The sequence below is a fragment of the Onychomys torridus genome, chromosome 8, assembly GCF_903995425.1.
Source record: "Onychomys torridus chromosome 8, mOncTor1.1, whole genome shotgun sequence".
NCBI lineage: Eukaryota > Metazoa > Chordata > Mammalia > Rodentia > Cricetidae > Onychomys > Onychomys torridus.
Genome location: NC_050450.1, coordinates 56185917 through 56210127, shown reverse-complemented (window position 1 = coordinate 56210127; position 24211 = coordinate 56185917). Strand labels below are relative to the sequence as shown.

Sequence of the window (24211 nt, the reverse complement as noted above, 5' to 3'; positions counted from 1 at the left end):
TCTCGGAACATTCTGGTGTATTTATAGCTCATGTGAACACTGGAGAGTACATGCTCTTTTTCCATGAGAGGAATGTTAACCATGCATGATTCTTCTTCCGGGACTGAGGGAATTGTCTCCAGTCATCCTAAAGACCCAGAGGGAATGTCTGTCCGTGACTCTAAAGATGAAGAAGAGGTGGGGAGAGCCCCTCTCTGACATTTGAAATGTGAAGAACAAAAGTACCCGTTTAAATGGAAACATATTTGACCATGGATGAAATGGGAGGAATATTAAAAAGGCAGAATGCCACTGTTTTCACTGAGGCTTGCTAAAAGTATCAGTTATGCTGGGCATGGTGGGGTACGCCTCTAATCCCAACACTGGGGAGGCAGGAGGATCCCTAGGACAAGGTCAGCATGTCTACAAAGTGAGTTCAAGGTCAGCCAAGGCTACATAGTGAGACCCTGCCTTAAGAAAACAACAACAAAGTAGCAGTGTGTCACTCAGGGAGAGGCAGGAGGCCATCCTCTGATGAGCAAGGTCACAGTGTCAAGCAACTGTCCATGTTGGATGTCAGCAGTCAGGAGAAGCCTGACTAACACCCCAGGAAACCAAAGGAGCCCCCCACAGAGTTGATGGGGAGCTGAGGGGAAGCAGTTCTCCGAGTACTCAATGAATAAAGACAAGAAGCAGCAGAAAGTTTACCAGATGGGTGCTGGGTGCTGTAGTTTACACCTGTACCCTACTTGGGAGGCTTCGGCATCAGGGCCACGGCCACCTGAATCCAGGAATGGGGGGGTGGGTGTGGAACAGCCTGGGCAACAAAGGAAGACAGCCCCCAAACTCTATCAAAAGGACACCACACATAACACACACACACACACACACACACACACACACACACAAAAGGAGAAAAATAAATGTAATTTAAAAATTTTTAAATCACGTCATAAAATGAAATGTCAACCAAAAAGAGAATAGTCTAGAAACTAATTTATTGTAATGCCAATGGTCATTCTTAATATTAAGATTTCAAATTTTGTAAGAAAATAATTTTTGCCAGGGCTACATGGCTTCGCAGAGAAACCCTGTCTTAAGAAACAAAAAAACAAAAAAACAAAAAAAAAAAAAAAAAAAAAAAAAAAGAAAGAAAGCCGGGCGGCAGTGGCACACGCCTTTAGTCCCAGCACTCAGGAGGCAGAGGCGGGCGGATCTCTGTGAGTTCGAGGCCAGCCTTGCCTACAGAGCGAGATCCAGGACAGGCACCAAAACTACACAGAGAAACCCTGTCTCAAAAAGCAAAACAAACAAAACAACAACAAAAAATCTTTGATAATCAAGAGAAAAATTCCTTTGTTATAATTAAACAGAAACTTCCAGAACAAAGAAAAACAAATGCAAGACCCAGTTCACACTTTAGCTCACACAACCCCAGACATAAGCACGGACTTAAATCACTGAAAAACAGACAGACAGACAGACCCGCAAAGACTCTTTTAAAACATCAGCCAACCCAGAATTGCATTAAAAGGACATGATGCTACCAGGAAGCAGAATTTATTCTTGCAAGTTAGGAATGGTTCAGTGCTGGAAAACCTCCAAAGAAAGCTTCCGGTGTTAATGACTAAAAATAGAGTAAACATATGACTGATACAGTGTGGAGAAATTCAAAATAAAGCAGAAAGAAAAGCCAAGAATAGACACTATTGTCCATTTAACTGTGATCTAGAAGCTCTTACTAAAGGAACAAGACTAAGAAAATGTGGAAGGGCTCAAGGGAGATTCAAGTATTATTTGCAGACCAGAGAATCATCCACTTGGGAAAGTTAAAGAGAATCAACTTAGGGCTGGGGAGAAGGCTTAGTCAGCAGAGTGCTTGCCGAGCAAGCAGGAAGACCTGAGTGTGAATTCCAAGCACCAGTGTTAAGAGGCCAGGTGTGGTGGTAATCCCAGGACTGAGACAGAAGGATCATGGTTTAAGATTAGCCTGAACTACACAGCAAGCTCCAGGCCAGTCTGGGGTACATAGCAAGACCCTGACCCAAAAATAAATAAATAGAATTACAAATGAGAATAAAAATAAGACAAACGATATGTATGTAAAATAAAGGGGCGAGCATATCATATTGTGTATATGATAAAACACTTGCAGTCATTTCTTTGGTTTGTTGTTTAACCTGTTTGTTGTTGAGATAAGATCTCCCTCCCCAGCCTAAACAATTGGATAAGGAGTTACCATAAACAAAATACAAGGGGCTGGGACTCGGCATGGTGACGTGCTTGCTGCACAAGCCTGGGAACTTGTGATTGATCCCCAGCAGCCAGGCACAGCAGCATTCGTCTATGGGGCTGTAACCCCGGCACCGGAAGGGAAGGAAGACCAAAAGACCCCTGGAAGAACTGGCCAGTCTAGCCAAGTCTGTTGGTGCGGTGGGCTCCAGGTTCAATGGCAGACCCAGCCTCAAAAAGACAAGGTGGAAAGTCTCAGAAGAAAATCACCAGTGTCAACCTTAGGCCTCCACAGACACACAAACACCCATGAACACATACCCACACATCCAAGAGGATGACGCCAGCAGCTGCCAACAGTGTGAATACTGTGGAGGGCGATGCTGGCAGCAGTCAACAGTGTGAACACTGCGGCTGTATACAAAGTCAGTGAATGAAATATAGACCATTTTATATCTTAGGGGAGTAGTCAAAATTTACCAAATGGGGAGAGGATAATTTTTTGGTTGTGAGCCTAGCCTTTAACGGCTGAGCCATCTCTCCAGCCAGGGAGAGAATAAAATTAGATACAACATACCAAAACACACTCCAAAGATTCATGCCCACAAACTCGCCCAAGCGTGCACACACACACACACACACACACACACACACACACACACACACAAGCGTGCCCCAGATCTAGCAATGTTTTCAGACCTCAAAGTCCAGCGCATTAACTCTTCTGCAGTTACCTTAGGTGTCTTTTCACCTCTTCTTTCACAGTGATTCCGTTGTTGGATTTTCTCGGCAATTTCTTGGGCAATTTGGCAAGTAGAATCGTATGTGGAGAACCTGAAATCAAAGTCACACAAAGAGAAAGAGGTTTAAATTTCTTTAAATATAGTCTGGGTGTGGTGGCAGAGGCAGGTGGATCTCTGTGAGTTCAAGGCCAGCCAGGTCTGCAGAGTGAGCTCTAGACCAGGCTACATAAGAAGACCCTATCTCTAAATAAATGAAGGAAGGAAGGAAGGAAGGAAGGAAGGGAGGGAGGGAGGGAGGGAGGAAGGAAGGAAGGAAGGGGAAGGAGGACAGGACAGGAAAGGCAAGGCAAGGAAAGGAAAGGAAAGGAAAAGAAAAGAAAGGAAGGGGTAAGGGAAGGGAAGGGAAGGGAAGGGGGAGGGGAGGAAAGGGGAAGGGAAGGGGAAGGGAAGTGAAGAGGAAGAGGAAGGGAAGGGGAAGGGAAGGGAGGGGAAAGGAAAGGAAGAGGAAGAGGAAGGGGAAGGGAAGGGGAAGGGAAAAGGAAGGGGAAGGGGAAGGGAAGGGGAAGGGAAGGGGAAGGGAAGGGGAAGCAGAAAGGACTCACAATAGCAGCACGGACAAGTGGTGCTTCCTGTGTTCCAGAAACCATTCAGAATACTTCACTGATGACAACTTGTTTAATCTGCACAAGAACTTGTGTAGGGCAGGGAACATGACAGGCTTAGAGGGGAGGAAACCAGGTACGAAGAGGCAGAGCTGACTTGCTCAGAGGGAACAAATGACAGCAGCAACCAGATGTGTCTGGTCCCAGAATCTGGGCTCTTAAGGACTTTACTACTACGCACATAAATAAAACATTTGCATTTGTACCTTTGGTTTGATGTTATTTGGGTTTTTCTGTTTCTGTTTTAACAGGATCTCCCTATGTAACCCAGGCTGTCCTTGAACTTACAATTCTCCTGCTTTCACTTCCTGAAAGCTAGGATTACAGGCCTGCAACAGTGCTGGGCTCTGCATTCACGACTCTGTAAGACAGCCAGCAAACATTGCTGAAGGGCCTGTGCCAAACCCAACTTTGTTCCAGGCACTGTCAATTCAAAAGAGCAATAAACAAAAAGGACAGAACTGCTGCTTTTCAGCCTATATTCTCGTGAAAGGCAAATGGCAGACAATAAATATATGGTATAGCAGATGTGGATTTGATTTGTGCTGAGAAGAAACATGGGAGATGAAGGAACAGTGATGGGGGTGCTATTTCAGAGCAGGAGACACTGAGGCAAGGTGAGAACTGATACGCAGATTCAGGCAACAGGGACAGCAGGAACTGAGTATCTGCAGCAAAATGCTCTAGCTGACATGGGGCTGACCCCTCACCCTGCCACACTTCTCTCAGAACACTGACTGGCCTTCCACTTGCCACTCAACAGTGTTAGGGGCTTTGAAAGATTCAAATGAGGAGCTAACAGAGGGGCTGGAGAGATGGCTCAGTGGTTGAGAGTACTGTTGCCCTTTCAGAGGACCTGGGTTTGATCCCAGCACCCACACAGCAGTCCACCATTGTATCACGCCCTCTTCTGGCCTCTGTGGGTACCAGGCAAACATGATGCACAGAGAGGCATACATGCAGGCAAAACACCCATACACTTAAAATAGAAATAAATGAACACCCAATAGTACCCAGAGTCTTCCTTATTACGGCACTTTCACTTCCTGTTTTACACAAAACACTGGTGGACACACATTTCATCTCTTATACCAATGTCTGCTCCTTAGAAGCAGGGACTCTTGTGCTCCCATAAACAATGTATTTTCCAGATCCGTCCATTGCAAAATATTGAAAACTGTTGTTTGCCCTAATGTCCCGGTTTTACGCATAAGAAAATAAATAATTTATTCCTTAAAATATTCCAGGAGTGGACATGCCTATTACCCCAGCTACTCGAGGCTGAAATATGAGAGTCTAAACTTCAAAGTCGGTCTACTTGAGGCAGCTTGGGTAATTTAGCCACCTGTTTCAAACTTAAAGGCATAGTTCAGTGGGAAGCACTTGCCTAGCTTGGGCAAGGCACTAGGCTCAATCACCCAGCACTAGGGGGTGGAAGGGTGTCTAGCTTGGGCTCGGGATGTGGCTCCAGATTCTACACAGAGAACTTTGTGTTGTGAGCTTCACAAGCCCTTCAGAGACAGTGTCAGCCCCTAACCCTAGATTCAACGTGCACATCAATATGCATCATTCAGTATATTTAGGAATAGGTGTGTATATGAAAAAGAGCAAATGGTTACTATATATCATATTTATATATAATATATATGTATAAAATTTTAAACCAGTGGGGTAATAAGGAAAATAGTCCTAGCCCTGGATTCCCTACATTTTCCTTGTTTGCCTCCACACGGTCATCTATGAAGACAGGAGCTATGCAAAGGCAGATCAAACATATAAAATCCATAACAAAATCCTGTCAAATAGGAGGCCTAAATTAAGTACCTCTAGGGTGGGAGACATTACTGATGTCAGAGGCGCTCAGATGGGCTGGGCCACAAGAGCACATCCTGGGCTGACATCCAGACTAAAGCAGATTTCTGTATGGGAAGGAGGAGTGAAATCTAAACACCACGCCCATGCACACAGCCCATGCAAAGATCAATCGAAGCAAGCATGTCTGACCAAGAAGTAGCTCTGGCAGGAGGGTCCATTTAAACAGGATAGATTAGCAGAGGTTAGTTTCTGCACAGCCTGGCCCAGTAGTCTAATGAGATGAGACTTCCAGGAGAAGTTTACCCCAAGACACTGAAGCATTTGAACTCTTTTACTGTTAGGTCTCAATTGTTTGACTCAGCAGCTTTCTCGGTTGACAGTAGAAAGCTTTCTTGTCCTGTTAGTGACCCAAACTCAAGGCCTTGCAGATGGTAAGCCCTACTACCACGGAGCTAAAACTGAAATAAGTTATGAACATTCAGATGATGTACTGACATGCATGTAAAATCATGTTTTTAAAAATAGTTAATGATAGGGAGAAATGCTTCCTGTTGTGTAAAATACAAGCAAGATACAGATTCAGACCATAAATGCATTGAAAAAAGTTAACAATGATAAGTGATGAAGATGATATTTATTTTCTTTCTTGCAGATACTCGGTAGTCTCTAAATTTTCTACCAGGGGTGTAGACAATAGCTGAAACTTCATGGGGGGGAAAAAAGTGTTAAATTCAGCGATGGGCTGGGCATGATGACAGAGGCCTGTAAGCACACCGCTTAGGAGACTGAAGCAAGAGGGTCAGGAATTTAAGGTCAACCTGGGCTCCCTGAGACACTAGAAACCAAACAGACAGACAAACAAACAAACAAACAAAAAACCCACAAAAATTTCAGCAACTAGGCCAAATAGTGTAGATCCCAGATAACTCTAACTTTGACCTTGATACCCACTCTCCCAATAGTCAAAATTATCTGCCACCAAAAATTTATAAACTGCACCAGAAACAACAATATAAGGCATATCCCCCATCAAGAACATCACAGAAATACAATGTTATAAATTATTAAATGGGAAAATCAAGACCGTACAGCAATGTGTTCCCTGTATAAAGATACTGTTTATCACTCTGTCCTTGGGGCTTCATTGCTGAATAAACAGCCTTATCGGGTGCTGACTTCTGCACTAGCTCTTGCTGACAAAAGTCTTCATGATACTGACGCAGGAAAGGGTAAAAATGCCTATCCCAAGTGCAGATTTCCCTCACAGATAACAAGTCTTTTTGTGAAGAGCCCATAACACCTATGCCCAGCTAACTACTAACTAGCTGGTGACCACGGAGCCTGAACTTCTCAGTTTCTTCCCTTTCTGGGGGTTAATGGGTGAAGGGACATCCCACCAAAAGGTTGTTTCTACTTCATTTTTACAGGACCCCAGGGGAGTCTGCACACGCAGTCATCCACAAACAGGACAGACAAGAAGCCCCTACAGAAGGCGGGGAAATACTGGATTCTGCTCAGTCCCAGCTCCCCCAAGTCACGGTATCCCCCTCTGACCACTGAGTTAGCACCCTGAAGGCGGGATGTGGCTGAATCCCCAAAGCAGGGGGAGGGTCCTCACCCGCTTTGCTCATTCCTAAAAGCCGCCAGCCTCAAGTTCAACTATGGCCAGGGTCTGTGTGAGTCCCTGGGAGCCATTTCCACCCCCAAGACCCACGGCACACTACTGCCATCTCCAGCAACTCACCAGGGGTCCGGGGCCATGGTGCAATCTCCGCCCGCAGCTGGGACACTTCCTGCTTGCAGCAGCTGACTACGGCGGCCCGCTTGGCTCATTCCCCGCAGTTCGGAAGGTGCGCGACCTGAGCCCAGAGTTTGCAACATGAAATGTGTTTTAGGCACCTTAGAACCCACGTCCCCCACTGACCAAAGCGCACCCCTGGGGGGACAATGGATTGGAACAATCGATTTTCGTTAATTCACACGAACTGCCGGACGCAAGGAAAATGGTCAAATTGTTGAGCAGAATCAAAACATTTTCCCAGGGATGGAAGCGCTTCAAGACCTCGGCTCTCCTAGTTCTTCGCATTTTTTTTTTTTTTTCCCTGATTCAAAAACAACAAAACAAGCCGGGTGTGATAGCTCGCGCCCAAAAGCCCAGCACTTGGAAGATTGAAGCAGGAAATATACACACAAGCAACGCACATACATACATAAAAATAGCTGCATACTGTACTAAAACTTTTAAAGTGTTTTTTTTTTAATTCGTTTACAAGAAGGTTCAATGTTTTTTTCTTGTTTATAGCAGCCTACCCATCAGAGGCAACTCTGTGTTCAATTATTTTTAATAATCATCATAAGGGATTTAATTTTATAGTAAGACAGAAGTCACAGAATTTACACGGGAGACGAGGGAATTCATCCTGCATATTTAGTGTTCGTCTACCACCTAATTTTCTAGAATGAATGAAAAGAAAAAAAAAATAGGAAGCCCTCCCTACATATACAAAAGTGTAAAACAACTCGAACTCCACAGCGGGCTGGGTTTCTGCACCAGCGTAAACCTAGCACGCATGCGTGCGCCAGTTACCATAACGACCAGGAGACGCTGCACCCTGGCGTTGAGGAATCAATGAACTGAAATTCTCCACGATGGAAGAAGAAAATTTACCCAAGACCGACGTGGCCGAATTGGAGCTTGAGGCTGTGATCGGCTTCAATGGTGAGACCTGGAGCACCCATGATACCTCAGGAACAGTGAGACGCTGACTTGGTCGCACCTGAGAGGCAGTGGGGACAGTGGCAAGAGCCTGTCCAGGCACTGCCAACCCCAGGGTGATGGAGGATCTTGGCCTCATTTCTGAGCCTCGGAAATTCCAATGGGTATAACAGCTCAGATAGAGCACTACATCCAGAATCAAATGTGCCTAACTCAGTAGGATGTATGAATAAGGCTCTCTCTCTCTCTCCCTCCCTCCCTTCTCTCTCTCTCTCTCTCTCTCTCTCTCTCTCTCTCTCTCTCTCTCCACACACACACACACACACACACACACACACACACACACACACACACACGCATCCCTCAATGGATAACCACTAAGCCTGGGGCAAAAAACAAACAAAAAACAACAACAACAACAACAAACCACCTTTCCATGCCCTTGCTGATCTGCAGCTGAGGAAGGACTGAGAGAGAACTTGTAACTACCCTAAGGGTGCTCTGTGTCCTGTCCCAAGTAAGGACTCTCAAAGGTTTCAGACCAGGATGGGCGGGAAGGAGGACAGTAAGGGAGACCGCCAGGGGAGAAACCTTGTTGATTCTGGAGGAGTCTGGCCGCTGTCATTACTTGTGACTGTCAGGGTAAACATTGCAAGAAATTGTTGTGATGGTGGGTTGGGGGGGGCGTGTTTAGAGAGTTGAAGAAGGCAAGGAATCAAATTTTGGAGGCAAAATCAACTTTTTAAAAAGCGCATTGTGGTGCCTGGAAGCTTTGCAGTTGGTTATAAGGATGTGGTGTGGAACAGTTACTGAGTAAAGTTTAAGTACTTCCGGCCTTAGCTCGAGAGCCTTCATTGTGCTACACAGCTCTTACTGAAAGCCTGTATCAGAGCCAGCATTGTCTTTAGAGATGGACGATGGAGATGACCGATAAAGAGTGAACCCTAGTGAACTGCCAAAACATCCTGGTGAGCCAATGCAAAGACACGCGGAGATCTGTAACTGAATTCTTGCTAACGTACTGTGGTGGTTTGAAAGAAAATGGCACCCAAAAGGGGTGGCAGTAATGGGAGGTGTGACCTTGTTGGAGTAGGCATGGTCTTGTTGAAGGAAGTATGTCACTGTGGAGGCCGACTTTGTCACGAAATGTCTCGAAAATAGTCTCTAGCCCATTCGCTAATATTACTGATCTCTAAAACCTCTTGAGCTGGGCCACCATAGTCCACATTGCGCTCAGCACTACTGTCCTCCATGCTCCAAGGATGGCCCATTAAGCCCTGCTTACAGCATTCATCCTCTGCCCTAATACGAAGTCCCAAAGTCCACATTACCCTAATAAGCAGCATGAACAGGCCTGTCACAGCAATATGACACTCCCTGGCACTAACTTTTGTCTTAGTTACCGTTCTATTGATATGAAGAGACATCATGATCAAGGCCACTTATATAAGAAAGCATTTCATTGGGGGCTTGCATACAGTTTTGGAAGGTGAGTCCATTACCATCCTGGCAGAGAGAATGGCAGGAGACAGGCTGGCATGGAACTGGCACAGTAGCTGAGGGTTTATATCCTATCCACAAGCAGTAGACACAGAAAGAAAAAGACTGAGTCTAGTGTGGGATTTTAAAACCTTGAAGCCCACACCCATTAACATACTCTCTTCAACAAAGCCACACCCCCTCCAACAAGACCACGCCTCCTATCCCTTCCTAAACAGTTCCACCAACTGGAAAACAAACATTCAAATATATGAACCTATGGAGATCATTCTAATTCAAATCACCACACACCAGACCTCAACCTCAAACCCAGCACTATCCCTAAACAATCCAAACCCCAAAGCAACGCCTACTCAAACACTAACTCCCACCCCTACCATAGCATTAACACCAACCTCAACCCTAGCCTCAACCCCAACCCTAACCCCAACTTAACCCTAACCTCAAAATAAGAGGTTACATTTTATATGCTTATTGATTTTCAAGGTCCTTTGTTAGGAACTTCCCATTCATATTCTTTGATCATCTTTGTTATTGTTGTTGAGTAATGTGTGTTTTTCTTATCGCTTTGGAGAAGCTCTGTGTATATTAACTGAAAACCCCTTATAATCTCTGTATGTTATAAATCTCTTCTGGTTTGGGCTTTTCATTTGCCCTTTGTAGCTAGAAATATCAGATTTAAACACAACTCGATAAATAATCAACCTTTGATGTCTTTTGTACATTTCCTACATCTGTGTAAACATTAGGTCCTGGTTTTCATGTTTAGATCTTTGATCCACCTGGAAATGAAGGTGTTATTCATGTGTAGTATGCAATAGCGATCTTATTTTACCTTTACCGTATGGGTAGCCATATGAATCTTTATAAAGAGCTTGAAATTAGGAGCAAATTTTTATAGTTTTAGTAGGAACAGATGAAAAACACTAACTTTACTTTCATAAGAATTTCATGAAAAAGGATCCAGGCATGGGGGCACATACCTAATCCCAGCCAAGGGGAAGCAGGGGTAAGTGGCTCCCGGGGAGTTTAAGGCCAGCCTGATCTACATATCAAGTTCCAAGCCACCCAGGAACTACATAGTAAGACCCTGTTTTAGCTCAGCGGTAGAGCGCTTGCCTAGCAAGCACACTGCCCTGGGTTTAATCCTCAGCTAAAAAAGAAGAAGAAGAAGAAGAAGAAGAAGAAGAAGAAGAAGAAGAAGAAGAAGAAGAAGAAGAAGAAAGAAGAAAGAGAGAGAGAGAGAGAGAGAGAGAGAGAGAGAGAGAGAGAGAGAGAGAGAGAGAGATCCTATATGGTCTAGCAATACCACTTCTGGGTATGTTTTTGTTAGGGTTATCATTGCTGTGATGAAACACCATGATCAAAAAGCACCTTGGGGAGGAAAAGGTCTATTCTGCTCACACTTCCACATCACTGTTCATCATTGAAGGAAGTCAGGATAGGAACTCAAGCATGGCAGGAACCTGGAGGCAGGAGCTGATGCAGAAGCCATGGAGGGGTGCTGCTTTCTGGCTCCTCGTGGCTTGCTCAGTCTGCTTTCTTCCAGAACCCAGGGCCACCAGCCTAGGGATGGCACCACCCACAATGAGCTGGGCCCTCCCCCATCAATCGCTAATTAATAAAATCTTCTATACTTTGCCTACAGCTTGACATTGTGGAGGAATTTTTTCAGTTGAGGCTCCCTCCTCTCAGGTGACTATAGCTTGTGCCAAGTTGACATAAAACTATCCAGCGTAGGGTAAATACCCCAAAAGAAATGAAATCTGCATTTTGAAGTAATATCTAAACCTCCACGTTCACTGCATCTTTGTGTACAGTAGCCAAGATATAGGAATGGCCCAAACGTCCATCAGCAGATGGATGGATAAAGAAAATATGAGATGCACACAGACATACTCTAATGCTATTTGGCCTTTTAAAAGAGGGGTATCATGACATTTGCTTAGTGACAAATAAGCCTGGAGGACATTATAATAAGTGAAATAAGCAAAACTTTTGTCTTCAAATGTTTAAGTACTCACATTCTCCCTGCGTCTATAGGCCATCCTCTAACAAGCTGCCTGAGCCCTACACACCCATGCTTCTCAGGATTAGAGAACCTGCCGCAGGGCATTGCTGTCCAAGGCGAGGTTTCCAGACAACATCAGCATCCCTTGTATGCTGGCTGGAAATGAAGCATCCTCCCTCACTCCAAACCTGAAACTGGAATCATTTTAACTGGCCCCCTGGGGAGTTTTATGCACATCAAAGTCTGAGGAGAGCCGGGCTACACCAGTTTCCTTGCCCATGGAATAAAAGTACCTATTATTCTGTATTTGCTTCAGTTGGATTAAGGTTTATTTCAAAAGTGTTGTCTTTTGTCCTATGATAAAAGCAAAACAAAACCACCAGCCACATCTTCACCTGGTTATAGTTATTTTTAATCTCTTCTAGGACACGTTCCCAGTGGTCTCAAATGCCACCCTGACCAGGAGCACCTGATCTATCCCCTGGGCTGCACTATCCTCATCCAGGCAATAAATAGTAACGAGCAGAAATTCCTACACGGCCATGGTAACAATGTCTCCTGTCTGGCCATCTCCAAGAAAGGAGATTATATCGCCTCTGGACAAGTCACTTTCATGGGGTTCAAGGTGAATGAGATGGAGAGAATTCACTGGACGTTTACTTAGAGGTGCCTCTCTAGAAGAGCTGCCGGACTTGGGCTTCCTAGTTCCGTGTGCTCGCGCACCCTCTGTCATCCCTTGCTTTCTCTTGTTCTCAGCCCATCAAGCTGCTCCTAAAAGACCCTGGTGTCCTTGCACCAGACGCCATGGCTTGTGACAGCAAACGCTTAGCTTAAATCTGCTTCTGCATTGATGCTGTCTGTCATGTTTCTACCGCATGATCTGATACAGGGGAATGGCATTATTGAGTGTGTCTCACCAAGAGAGGTTCTCCTGAAGCCTATCTAGCATCTGACAGTGTATTCTTGCCTCTCAGGCAGACATCATTCTGTGGGACTATAAGAAGAGAGAGCTGATTGCTCGGCTGTCACTGCACAAGGGTAAAATTGAAGCCCTGAGTTTTTCGCCCAATGATTTGTACCTGGTTTCACTTGGAGGCCCAGACGATGGAAGGTAATGAATGAAACCTACTTACACACTTTCTTTCTTCCTTTTATTGATTTTTTTAAGGTGGAGTAGTATTTTGTTTTGCTTTGTTATAGATAGTTTTTCTCTGTGTAGCCTCACTGTCCTAGAACTCACTCTGTAGACCAGTCTGGCCTCGAATTCAGAGATCTGCCTGCTTCTGCACCAAGTGCTGGGATTAAAGGCATGCACCACCACTGCCCAGCTACTTACATGCTTTCTACCAGGTGCTACAGATATCAAGTATATTAGCCCTTCCCAGGTCCTCTGTTGGTCTATCCATATCTGAGGGTGTTGCTATATATGAAAGACCATGAGAAAAAGTCACTTAGAAGAGTGATCCTCAGCTCTGCTGCCAAGTGGACATTACCTGGCCAGCTCCCTGCTGCTAGGGCCCAACTACAGAGAGACTGACTTGATTAGTCTGGCCTCTAGGAGTCATAAAACCTTCCTGGATGATACTGTGTGCACTTCCATTCAAAAACCAATGCTGTCAAAGACATCATGACCACAGTCATGATAACAGTTATTATCAAAGACAAATGTGCTTTGAGTATGTACTGTGTGACAAGTGTGTGCTGAGAACTCTAACTGCCATAGCTCACTTGAGCCTCAGACCTGTTCTCTAGAATGGAAGCCATTGGTGCCCAGTAACTATTGAGCAAGTGAAGTCACTAGTGGATAAGGGGCAGTGCTGGGACACAGACTGGTGACTCTAGAGATAATACTTTTGTCTTGCCCCACAAGTCATGATCTTTGCCCTTGGATGGACTCGGTAATGTTTGGCATAAATAAAGAAAAATTGGAAGAAATAAAGGTGCATCAAAAACGTCATTTTCAGGCAGGCCTGAACAATGTAGGAAAAAAAAGATAGCATTAAATTGGGAAGGACGATCAATGAACTACGCGTTCCTATTTACGTGTTAAAGAACATAGACAGTAGAGAATAATATATGATTCATGTAGAATCTATCCGGTATATTTCCACTGCTGTCAAGTATCTGGGCCTTTCCACCCAATCCTCCCAACTCAGTGGTAGAGGGAAGACAAAAACTCCAGTTAACAGTGACGAACATTCTCTGTTATACAATTCATTCACAATTTTCTGCATACACAGTTTATATTTTGCAACTAGTCTATTAATTTTTTTTATCAATATTATCATATTATTTTTGTTGTAATGTAGCTCAGTCTTAGTTACTTCTCTGTTGCTGTGATAAAACACCAGGACCAAGGCAACTTACAGAAGAAAGTGTTTGATTTGGCGCTCACAGTTTCAGAGGGTTAGAGTCATGACCTTCACGGCAGGGAGCAGGGCATCAGGCAGATGGGCGTGGCACTGCCGCAGGAGCTAAGAGCTCACTTCTTGAGACAAAAACCACAAGGTCAAGAGAAACACTGGGAATGATTTGATCTATAATTCAAAAATGTGAGTTCCCTATGCCTTCTCTCACATCCCCTCACTATAAAGGGCTCTATTGGCTGAAGGCTTTAATTAATATTATTTATCAATTTTTTGTTAATGCTTGAAATAATAAGTTTCATTACGACAGTTCCATATACATATCTCATTGTCCATTGTTCAAGTTTATCTCCTCACAGCCTCCCTTTTCCCTCCCTGCTATTTTTATTTCTTTACTCAAATGTGTTTCTCTCTTTTAAAAATTATTTACTTATTTGTTTGTTTGTTTATATGTCTATGGATGTTTTGCCTGAACATATGTCTGTGCATGGCAGAGGCCAGAAGGGGGCATCCGATCTCCTGGAACTGGGGTTATAGCCAGTTTCGAGCTGCCTTACGGGTACTGGGAATTGAACCTTGGTCCTTTGGAAGAGCAGCCAGTGTTCTTAACTGCTGAGCCAGCTCTCCAGCTCTGAGACATATTTCATATACTATAAAATACATGCAGACAAGGTACACAGTTGGTTGGTTTTTAGTGTATTTACAGAATTTGAAACCACCACTACAGACAACTTTATTTCCAGCACCCCAGAGAGGAGGCCCACAAGCCATTAGTAGTCATTCCACATCCTTCCTCTCTGCAGCCCCAGGCAGTCACCATGCTCCTTCCTGTCCTGGTGGGGGTGTCTGTTCTGGCAATTCCACGTAAATGGAATTGTACCATCCTCGGGTGTTTTTTGTTTTGTTTTTGCCAAATTCTTTCCCTAAGCTCACTCAGTGTTTCCAAGGCTTGCCCATTTGTGACATGCTATCAGTATAAATAATTTTCAAATTATATTATATGGAAAAAGCACACTTTCTTTTTTTTGTTTTGTTTTGTTTTTCGAGACAGGGTTTCTCTGTGTAGCTTTGCACCTTTCCTGGAACTCACTTGGTAGCCCAGGCTGGCCTCGAACTCTCAGAGATCCTCCTGGCTCTGCCTCCCGAGTGCTGGGATTAAAGGTGTGCGCCACAACCGCCCAGCCACTTTCTTTATCCATGTAGCAACTGATGGACTTTTGAATTATTTCAATTATTTCATGTGTGTGTGTGTGTGTGTGTGTGTATGTGTGCACGCGCATGCTGAGGGTTGAACCCAGGGCCTGAAACATGCTAAGAAAATGTTCTAGCACTCCACCTCCAGCTTGCATGGCCACTTTTAAGGCATTAATGATTATATAATAATTATTAATAATTCATAGTGCTGTGAACAAAAATACATACATATATGCTTTTGTGTGGAAATGTATTTACATTTCTTTTTAGTATGAAGCATTTGTGTTTGTCTTGCTTAAGACAGGATCCATGTAGCCCAGGCTGGCCTCAAATTTGGCGTGTAGCGGATGGGGATGACCATGAATTCCTAGGCCTCCTGTGTCCAGCTCTCAACGTCTGGAATTACAGAAGGAGGCACCTAATTTTAGTATTTCTGTTCTCTGGTTCATCATCTAGTTTAACTTGTAAAGGGATTACCCTTTGCCTTTTCCACATTACATGACACCCATCCGTGCCTACTAGGAAAAAGAACTTATAGCTTTTACATCACTTCCTCTTCCTTATTGCTGGTGATCTGTTATACCTGGATTTCAGGTCATGTATAATAACAACACATTCTGTATGCAGAAAATCGAACATGCATGCAGGCCTGCTTTCGCACTGACAAAGGCCTGTAACATTTGCTTTAAATATTTGGATTCAAATACTTGACACGATTCCCCTTCCTTTACTCAGCATTCTTGGTATTCGCTTACAAATACTCTTCAGCTTAGGACTGAATTGTATGATTATATCCAGGAAGATGGAAAAGTCACTTCACAAAGAAGTCATACTTCTCAAAATGTGATCCCCAGACCAGTAGCCTCGGCATTATGGGAACCTGTGAGGAAAGCAAAATCCCAGCCCTGCTCCCTCAGGCCACCTGAGTCAGATACCCCAGGAATGAGGTCCAGCTGACCTGGGTTAAATGTTGTTTTTGGTTTGTTTGTTTTTTTTTTTTCTTTCGGAGCTGAGGACCAAACCCAGGGTCTTGAGCTTGCTAGGCAAGTGCTCTACCACCGAGCTAAATCCCCAACCCTAAATTTTTTTTGTAATAAAATTTTTTAAAAAATTTAGAAATTGAGCCTAGGTGGTGGTGGAGCACACCTTTAATCTCAGCACTCAGGAGGCTAGAGGTAAGCAGATTTCTTTGAGTTCGAGGACAGCCAGGACTGCTTCACAAAGAAACCCTGTCTCAGAAAAAAAAAAAAAAAAAAAAATTAGAAATTGCAAGCATACTGCCATACACCTTTAATCCTAGCACTTGGGAGAGGAAGCAGGTAGATCTTTGTGGGTTCTAGGCCAGCCAAGGCTACATACATAGGGAAGTCCTTTCTAAAAAATAAATAAATAAAATAAATAAGATTAGTTGTGAAATAATTCACTATATGCAAATGGTGTACGGATCAAATCAGTTAGCTGGCCGGGCGGTGGTGACACACACCTTTAATCCCAGCAGGACACAAGAGGCCCTGTGAATTCAAGGCCAGCCTGGGCTACAGAGTGAGTTCCAGGAAAGGCACACAGCTAAACAGAGAAAGCTTGCCTTGAAAAACAAAACAAACAAACAAACAAACAAAAAATCAGATAGCTGACTGTCTGGTTGATTCTTTGAGTTTGGAAACACCACCTTATATGTTTAGCTGTTCAGACGCTTAGTTTTTTGTTTTGTTTTGGGTTTTTTTTTTTTTTTTGTTTTTTTGTTTTGTTTCCGAGACAGGGTTTCTCTGTGTAGCTTTGCGCCTTTCCTGGATCTTGCTCTGTAGACAAGGCTAGCCTCGAACTCACAGAGATCCACCTGGCTCTGCCTCCCGAGTGCTGGGATTAAAGGCGTGCGCCACCACCGGCCATCACCCATCACCACCTTATAACATCTTAATTACAGTTGCCTTTAAATTTTCCTCTTTTTATATGCTAGAACACTTCCTCAAGGCACGAGAAGCCTTTATTGGACCTGACCTCCACACTGGAGGTGGGGTAGTATACAGGAGAGAGGCTTCCCAGAGCACCTCTATGAAGACCTAATAAATCAATATTGTGGGTTTTTTCAAGATTTTTAAAGATTTTAAAATCGAGAACTATGTCTGTCTGTCTAATCTGTCTCTCTGTGTGCCCCAGCACACATGTGGACATCAGAGAACAACTTGTCCATGTTCTCCTTTCCCCATGTGGGTCCCACACATTGAATTCAGTCACCCTGGGAGGCTTGTCAGCAAGCACCATCCTCCCTGAAGCATCTCACAGCCGGGGGAGAAAAGGGTTTTCCTTTGTTTGTTTGTTCGTTGGTTTAAGAGCCAGCTGCAGAGGTAAGAAGAGGCCATCTCAGATCCTACAGAGTGACTGACAGGAGGTTGTAAGACATCTGATGTGGGTGCTGGGAACCAAACTGCTGTCCTCTGGAAGAGCAGCAAGTGCTTTTAACCCCTGAACCCTGTCGCCAGCCCCAAGGAAGATGTTTACATGAGATGGAGACTTGATCCGCTTGGATGCTTGTGCATCTGAAATGCCTTGATTGATGGGTGGGTTCACTGGCTTCCAGTCCCAGAATAATTCTCCTTCAAAGCTTTTAAAGCATCACGTTGGCCTCCCAGGGAGCAGTGTAAGCATTGAGGAGATGTTTAGGGGTGGGGAGGGAGAGGCCAAGTGTCCCCTCACTAGGACCAGTTCATTTTGTTCTTTTTCTTTCTAGAACCATTAGGACAGCTGTTCACTAGGAAGATCTGACTTGCCCTGTTGGTGTCTTTCCCTTTCTTGTCTGGCAGTGTGGTGGTTTGGAGCGTAGCCAAGAGAGATGCCATTTGCGGCAGCCCCGCGGCGGGCCTCAATGTCGGCAACGCCACCAATGTGATCTTCTCTCGGTGCCAGGATGAGATGTTTGTCACGGCTGGGAAGTAAGTCTGTGCGGTGAGAATGTCAGACTCAGATTACCACGACACCTGCCCAGAAGACATGCGTGTGCCAGTTCTGGGTGTGGAGATGGGGAAAGCATGTGTCTTAAGCCCCTGGACAGATACTTTACATAGTAATTTTTGTAAGCACTGAAAAAAAATCTTTTCAGCAGGATGTATTTCCAGTACGTTTCTTTGAAAATGCTGTTGGGTTCTACTGGAAAGATTCCACGGAATGGTTAAAAGCTTCTTTAAAAATTTGTTTTTATTACATTTACTTACAAATTGTGTGTATGTGTGTCCATGCATGTGCCCCAGCAAGTATATGGAGGTCAAAGGACAACTTGTGGGAATCAGTCCTTCCCTTCCATCATATAGGTCTTGAGGATTGAACTCAGGCTCGGCCACCAGCTCTTTCATTCACGTAGCCACCTCACTGGCCCTGAACCCTTCTTAGGATTCTTTCTGTGGTTGAAAAGACACGATGACTAATCCATGCTTGCCAAGTAATTTGCACAATCACATGGATTCACTTCTGGTTGGCATTTTTTGCCACCTGTTCTTGATTTAGGCCTAATGAAGTGATATTTTGCAAAAGAACCATGTCGTTATATTTCAAACATTTAAGCTATTAGCCACAGGACATCACTCAGAGTCAGCTTCAGCCAGCTTAAGTGAGGGAGCTGGACATGTGAACAGAACCTGCAACTCTCCCACAGCATAAATTAATTTACAGACTGTCCATCAGAGCCCTGCTTGATGGTCTGAGGGGAAGGTGAAAGACATAAACATGTCCTTTCCCACATCACCCACTAGCTTAAAGGGAAGACACTGGAAACTGCAAGGCAGAAGGACAAGTTGTGAAACTCTCTGTCCATCTCCCATCCATGAAAGGTACATACTGTTCCTTCCTTTCCCGGCCAGAGTAAATCTGTGCTGCTCAGCCTCTACCATGCCTCCTGTCCCCACCTTGGGACACACACACTGCATCTATTCCATGGCTGAGTGAGGATGAACTCACTGAGAGGAGGTAAATTCCTTGGCATCCATGAAAGCCCTCCCCAGCCAGGCAAACCATGTTCCGGACCCTGCCCTGATCTTTTTGCCCAGACAGCCCATACTCAAGCTCTTCTGCCCCCTTGAGGTCTGCAGAGCAGCTTGTCTCTGTTTTGCAGGGTCTCAGTTCTCTGGTTCCTCAGCAGCTGAAGGCTTTGGGCTGTTCTAACATCTGTGGGCAGTGTTTCTCCAAAAGCCAAACCTTAAGTTTTATGGGAAACAATCTTTTTTTTGCATCATTTGTACTCCAAGCTGGCTTCAATTTCATGTGATACCTGTTCTTAAGTATCAGAGTGGTCCACATTTTTAAATTTTCTGTTGTGACACCAGGAGACCCTGATTTCTCTATCACAGCCATGGTGTCATGTATTCCTCTATACCGTGTCCTTGAGACAGTCTGGACATCCCAGTGTTTCAACATCTACACTCTATCTACCAGTAAGGCCATGGGCTTGCACTCTCTCTCTCCACTTCACTTTAAAATACACTTAAATCTTACTATGTGTGCAGTTCTGTAGGCTAGAAATAAAGAAAAAAATTGGCATGTTCTAATTAATGCTTTCTGATTGGAATATTGGCAGATCTCTTTGCAATATTTTCTTTTTTAAATAATACTTTTACCAATTATTTGAGAATTTCACAAGTGTCTTTTGATTATATTCACTTTGGTATTGTAATTATTATTACAAAATTATCGATTCAAATTAACTCAGCATATAGCGGTAAAGTGCCAGCCACATATTACATGTCACACTAATTACCAACTTAACTCTCACTCACTTAATCTCATTTCTCTTTCCTTGGAGATAGGAACCCCCAAACTAAACTGTCCTCCATTAAGCAAGGAGCTTATCTGAAACCCCAGCATTTGGGAAGCAGAGGCAGGAATTTTAAGGCCAGCCTTAGTTACATAGTGAGTTTGAGGCCAGCCTGGGCTACATGAGATCCTGCCTCTAAAAGAAAAAGGATACCTTTTAAATGTCTCAACACAACTGAACACCTTGACTTATTTTTCCTGACTGAGATTTGTTGTTCCAAACAAACATTTTCCACTCACCCTCTCCCACCCCAGCCTCCAGTACATTCCATTTAGATTCCACGTGAGTGAGATCAGGCAATATCTGTCTTTGTGTGACTGGCTTATTCCAGCCAGAGTGATGTTCTCCAGATGTCCACTTTCCTTAAGGCTGAACAGTTTTCCTTTGTATATATGCACACTTCCTTCATCCATTCATCTACAGATGGACATTCAGTTTGTATATGCTACGATGACTACAGGTCATAACAATATATGCACACAGTATATATCAAATAACACTGAAAGTTGCTAGAAGTGGATTTCAAGCGTTCTTACTCCAAAAAGATAAGTGAAGTAATACATATGCTTAGTAGTTTATTTTAACCATTTCACAATGTATACACATGTTAAAACATCATGTTCTATATCATAAGTGTATATAATAGTACTTGTTAATAAGAGGGAAAGAATGAAAATGAAGAACCCTGTTTTTTCTACATTTATTTGCATGATTAATTAATGAATTAATGAATTAATGAATTAATTGATTGATTGATTGATCTTTCAGACAGGGTTACACTATGTAGCCCTGGCTGTCCTAGAACTTATTACATAGACTAGGCTGACCTTAAACTCCCAGACATCTGCCTGCCTCTGTCTTCTACTTGTTGAGAGGAAAGGCCTGTGTCATCACGCCTGGCTTGTATGCTTTATTAGATACATGCTTATTTTCAGGACAGTCGGAAGAGTACGCACCTCAGTGTCTGAGAGAGCTGGGTATGCGTCCTGTTCTGCTGCATACGAGCTCTGTCTGCATCACCTCATTTGCGGATCACAAAACCTACCCCTGAGGGTTGCCGTTAGATCGAGTGGAAAGTTCTCAAGTTGCACAGTGGGCTATAAAAACAAAAGTCCTCAAAAAATGTTTATGTCTCTTCCTTTCAGCTTCTACTTCGAGCTGGAAGGGGGTAGGGGGGTGGGGCGACGGGACCTAAAAGATGTGAAGCAATGTTTAGAAGGGTATCCATGTGATTGTGGCTTTTCTTTGTAGTGGGACAATTCGAGTGTGGGAACTGGATCTCCCCAACAGAAAAATCTGGCCAACTGAGTGTCAAACGGGACAACAGAAAAGAATAGTCATGACGACCGGAGTAAGTGTCGCTTCAACCGTGGCTACACGAAGGAACAATGCGCGCAGGCGCCTGCCATCAGTCCTGAGCAGGAGCGTGTGTGCGCACTGGGCCAGGCTAGGGAGGAGGTACACTCAGAGGGAGCACCGCAGCTGGGAGGAGCCGGGCAGCACTAAGAGGTCCCATTATACTGGGACCAGAGCAGTCATCAAACATCCAAAGCCTGACCTGGCGGGAACCAGTGTGGCCAGTTGATACTGAGAGCATGCAACACCTCCCTCTGCCGCCGCCATTATTTCTTCCATTGGAAATAAAGCCTCTGCTAGGAAAAGTTCTCACAAAGAGATATTATTAATACGTTTGAATGTAGAGTCATAATTCATCCGTAGAACGCTGTGCTCAAATGGCTTATTCTTTTTAATGCATAGTCCTTTCTATGAACATAGCCTCTGGAAACTGTGAGATATAGCGAATGTGTGTCCTCATAGGAAAGGCACATCTTTATCCTAAGAGCCCTTTGGAGGTGACTCAGCCATTGGCCCTGGTCATGCATGTTAGCATCAGACCCAAATGAGTGTCAAGTACAATTTATAGTCCAACATCTCTTCCCGCTGCCAATGGCCCTGACTCTGCTCCTCTCACAGCTGGGCAGACCTATCCTTGAGTCTTGGGAAATAGATGTTACTGTGAGCTTCTTTGGCAGTCACTACGGACTTTCATCTCCTCTCTAACGGGGCTTCAGAGACCCTTGGGGAGTCTCGGGTCTTCAGGTTTCTGTTTCTGACCTCCCAGATGGCTGGTGATGATAGCTTTTTCTACCTCGGCACTACAACCGGGGACATCCTCAAAATGAACCCCAGGACCAAACTGCTGGTAGACACTGGGCCTGTGAAGGACAAGCTCAGCTTGGTGAGTAGAACCCAGCAAGGTATGACATGATCCTTCTTATCATCATTTTCTTCCCTCCACTATTGGTGAAATTATTAAGGCCACTCCACATAGTTAAAAGAGAGGTTTATTTTGTGGGGTAACTTACAAATGAAGGGATAGGTTGCAGGGTCTGGGAAAGGGATGGCCAGTCCAGCAGTGTTCTCTGGAGAACCCTGCTCAGTCTACCTCCAGCGTCCAGGGTCCTGGAACCAAGAGAAGCCTTTCCTCTCGGTCCTGGGTCTTCAGCATCCTCTCTCCGCCCCGCCTTGTAGGCGTGACCATTACTGAAGCCTCAATGGGGGTTGGAACTTCCAGGCCAAGGCTGGAATGGCTACCCACTACACTCCACTGATAGCAAAGCCTTTTGTTAAGGAAAAGTCTGTTGGGGACAAAAAAGGCAAATTATCAATGGTTGCGAAGCCACATCCAAGTTGGCAAACTACACTGGTGTGTACTCCAAGCCGTACTCTCTGGTTTTCAACTTCAGGGCAAAGACATCCCTAGGTGTCACTGTAGGGTATTGATCAATATGCCTTGCCCATTTCCCCCTCTTCAAAGCACAAGCTCTGTTTCTTTATGAGCTGAAACTACATTGGTTCCAGTCCAGTTGCTGTCTATGAGAGAGGGAGAGAGGGCTGCTTTATGGTGTGTGTGTGTGTGTGTGTGTGTGTGTATGTGTGTGTGTGTGTATGTGTGTGTGTGTGTGGTGTGTGTGTGTGTGTGTGTGTGTGTGTGTGTGTGTGTGGTGGGTGTGTGTGTGTGTGTGTGTGTGTGTGTTCAACTCTAATAACTAGATCTTAGATTTTAGCCTCAGTGATGCTATAAGTCTTTCATGAGACCAAGAAATCATCAACAGTGCATAGTTGCAGGATTCTTAACAATTCTTATAAAACCCCAGTAAGCAATGCTAACTAACATGTAAACAAAAATAAAAGCCCCACCACTGAATGATGACTTTCTACAGTAAGGACAGCTGTCTCTCATGTGCCCAGGAAGTTCCAAGCACTGGAAAGTTTGTGTGCTAATTCCTGCACCTGCCTGTCTCATTTCTGATATCAGAGCAGATGGTTCCCATGGAAGCACAGCTACTTTCCCACTTAACAGACATTCTCAAGAAATGAAATACTATGCAGTCTTCTTGGGAAAATGTCAGTTTCCTTAACCATGTCATCATTTAATATTCAGGCTTTTAAAGAAATCCACAATAAATAAATAAATAAATGGGAAGAAACCATGATACAGACAATACACATCGATAAATATTTAGAAATAATTCTATAGGAGAGATCAAAGCGTGGCCTAGATTGGTGTTTTTTAGAATTATTTAGGAGAGACAGATTCTAATACTAAGCTGATAAAACAAGGCCAATCAAAGGAAAAGGAGACATATCTGAGCCCTGCAAGTTCCAAGGCCTGCAAGGCCTCCAAAGGCCATCTGAAGACACTACTTGAAAACTACTGATAGTCTCTGTTTGCTTGGTTGGGGTTTGTTTGTTTGTTTGGCTGGCTGAGTTTTTTCTTTTTTTGGTTGTTGTTGATTTGGTTTGGTTTTGTGCCTGAACAGTAGTACTTGGGAGCAGATGCTGGTGTGGTAGTGCCCTGCAACCTGCTGGCATTTAAGCCTCCTACCAATTCTTGCGTTGCTGATTCTTCCGGGACTGATGGTCAACCCCACAAAGCAGTCCTACCAGCTCAGCTTTCCCGTGGCTGGAAAGAAAGATTGCTTGAGGGATGAGAAAATAAGAGGGCTTACTGAAGATGCCTTGCTTGAAAACCAAATGGCCTTGGGCAGTTACTCATTTCGAAACTCTACTCAAATGTTCTCTGAAGAGAGAGGCAAAGGATTATCATGTTTTAACAGCCTATCAGATAGATAGATATATAACACTACATTGGAAGAAGTTGACCGGGATGATGATGATGGTAGCGGTA

At 44.2% G+C, this 24211-nt stretch overlaps 2 protein-coding genes across 2 annotated transcripts in view; one reads left to right on the top strand and one right to left on the bottom strand.

Annotated features, from left to right (window-relative positions):
* Nucleotides 1-7237, bottom strand: part of Stx8 (syntaxin 8) — a 150302-nt gene extending 143065 nt beyond the window's left edge. Inside the window, exons 1-2 of the mRNA XM_036195240.1 lie at nucleotides 7176-7237; nucleotides 2946-3045 (exon numbers count right to left, since the gene is read on the bottom strand). Of these exons, the coding sequence (XP_036051133.1) occupies nucleotides 2946-3045; nucleotides 7176-7192 (117 nt within the window). The 5' untranslated portion in view covers nucleotides 7193-7237. The remainder of the gene's footprint in view (nucleotides 1-2945; nucleotides 3046-7175) is intronic.
* Nucleotides 7238-8029: 792 nt separating this feature from the next.
* Nucleotides 8030-24211, top strand: part of Cfap52 (cilia and flagella associated protein 52) — a 35184-nt gene continuing 19002 nt past the window's right edge. Inside the window, exons 1-6 of the mRNA XM_036197201.1 lie at nucleotides 8030-8150; nucleotides 12084-12283; nucleotides 12633-12769; nucleotides 18020-18148; nucleotides 21271-21370; nucleotides 22142-22258. Coding sequence (XP_036053094.1) covers nucleotides 8081-8150; nucleotides 12084-12283; nucleotides 12633-12769; nucleotides 18020-18148; nucleotides 21271-21370; nucleotides 22142-22258 — 753 coding nt within the window. The 5' untranslated portion in view covers nucleotides 8030-8080. The remainder of the gene's footprint in view (nucleotides 8151-12083; nucleotides 12284-12632; nucleotides 12770-18019; nucleotides 18149-21270; nucleotides 21371-22141; nucleotides 22259-24211) is intronic.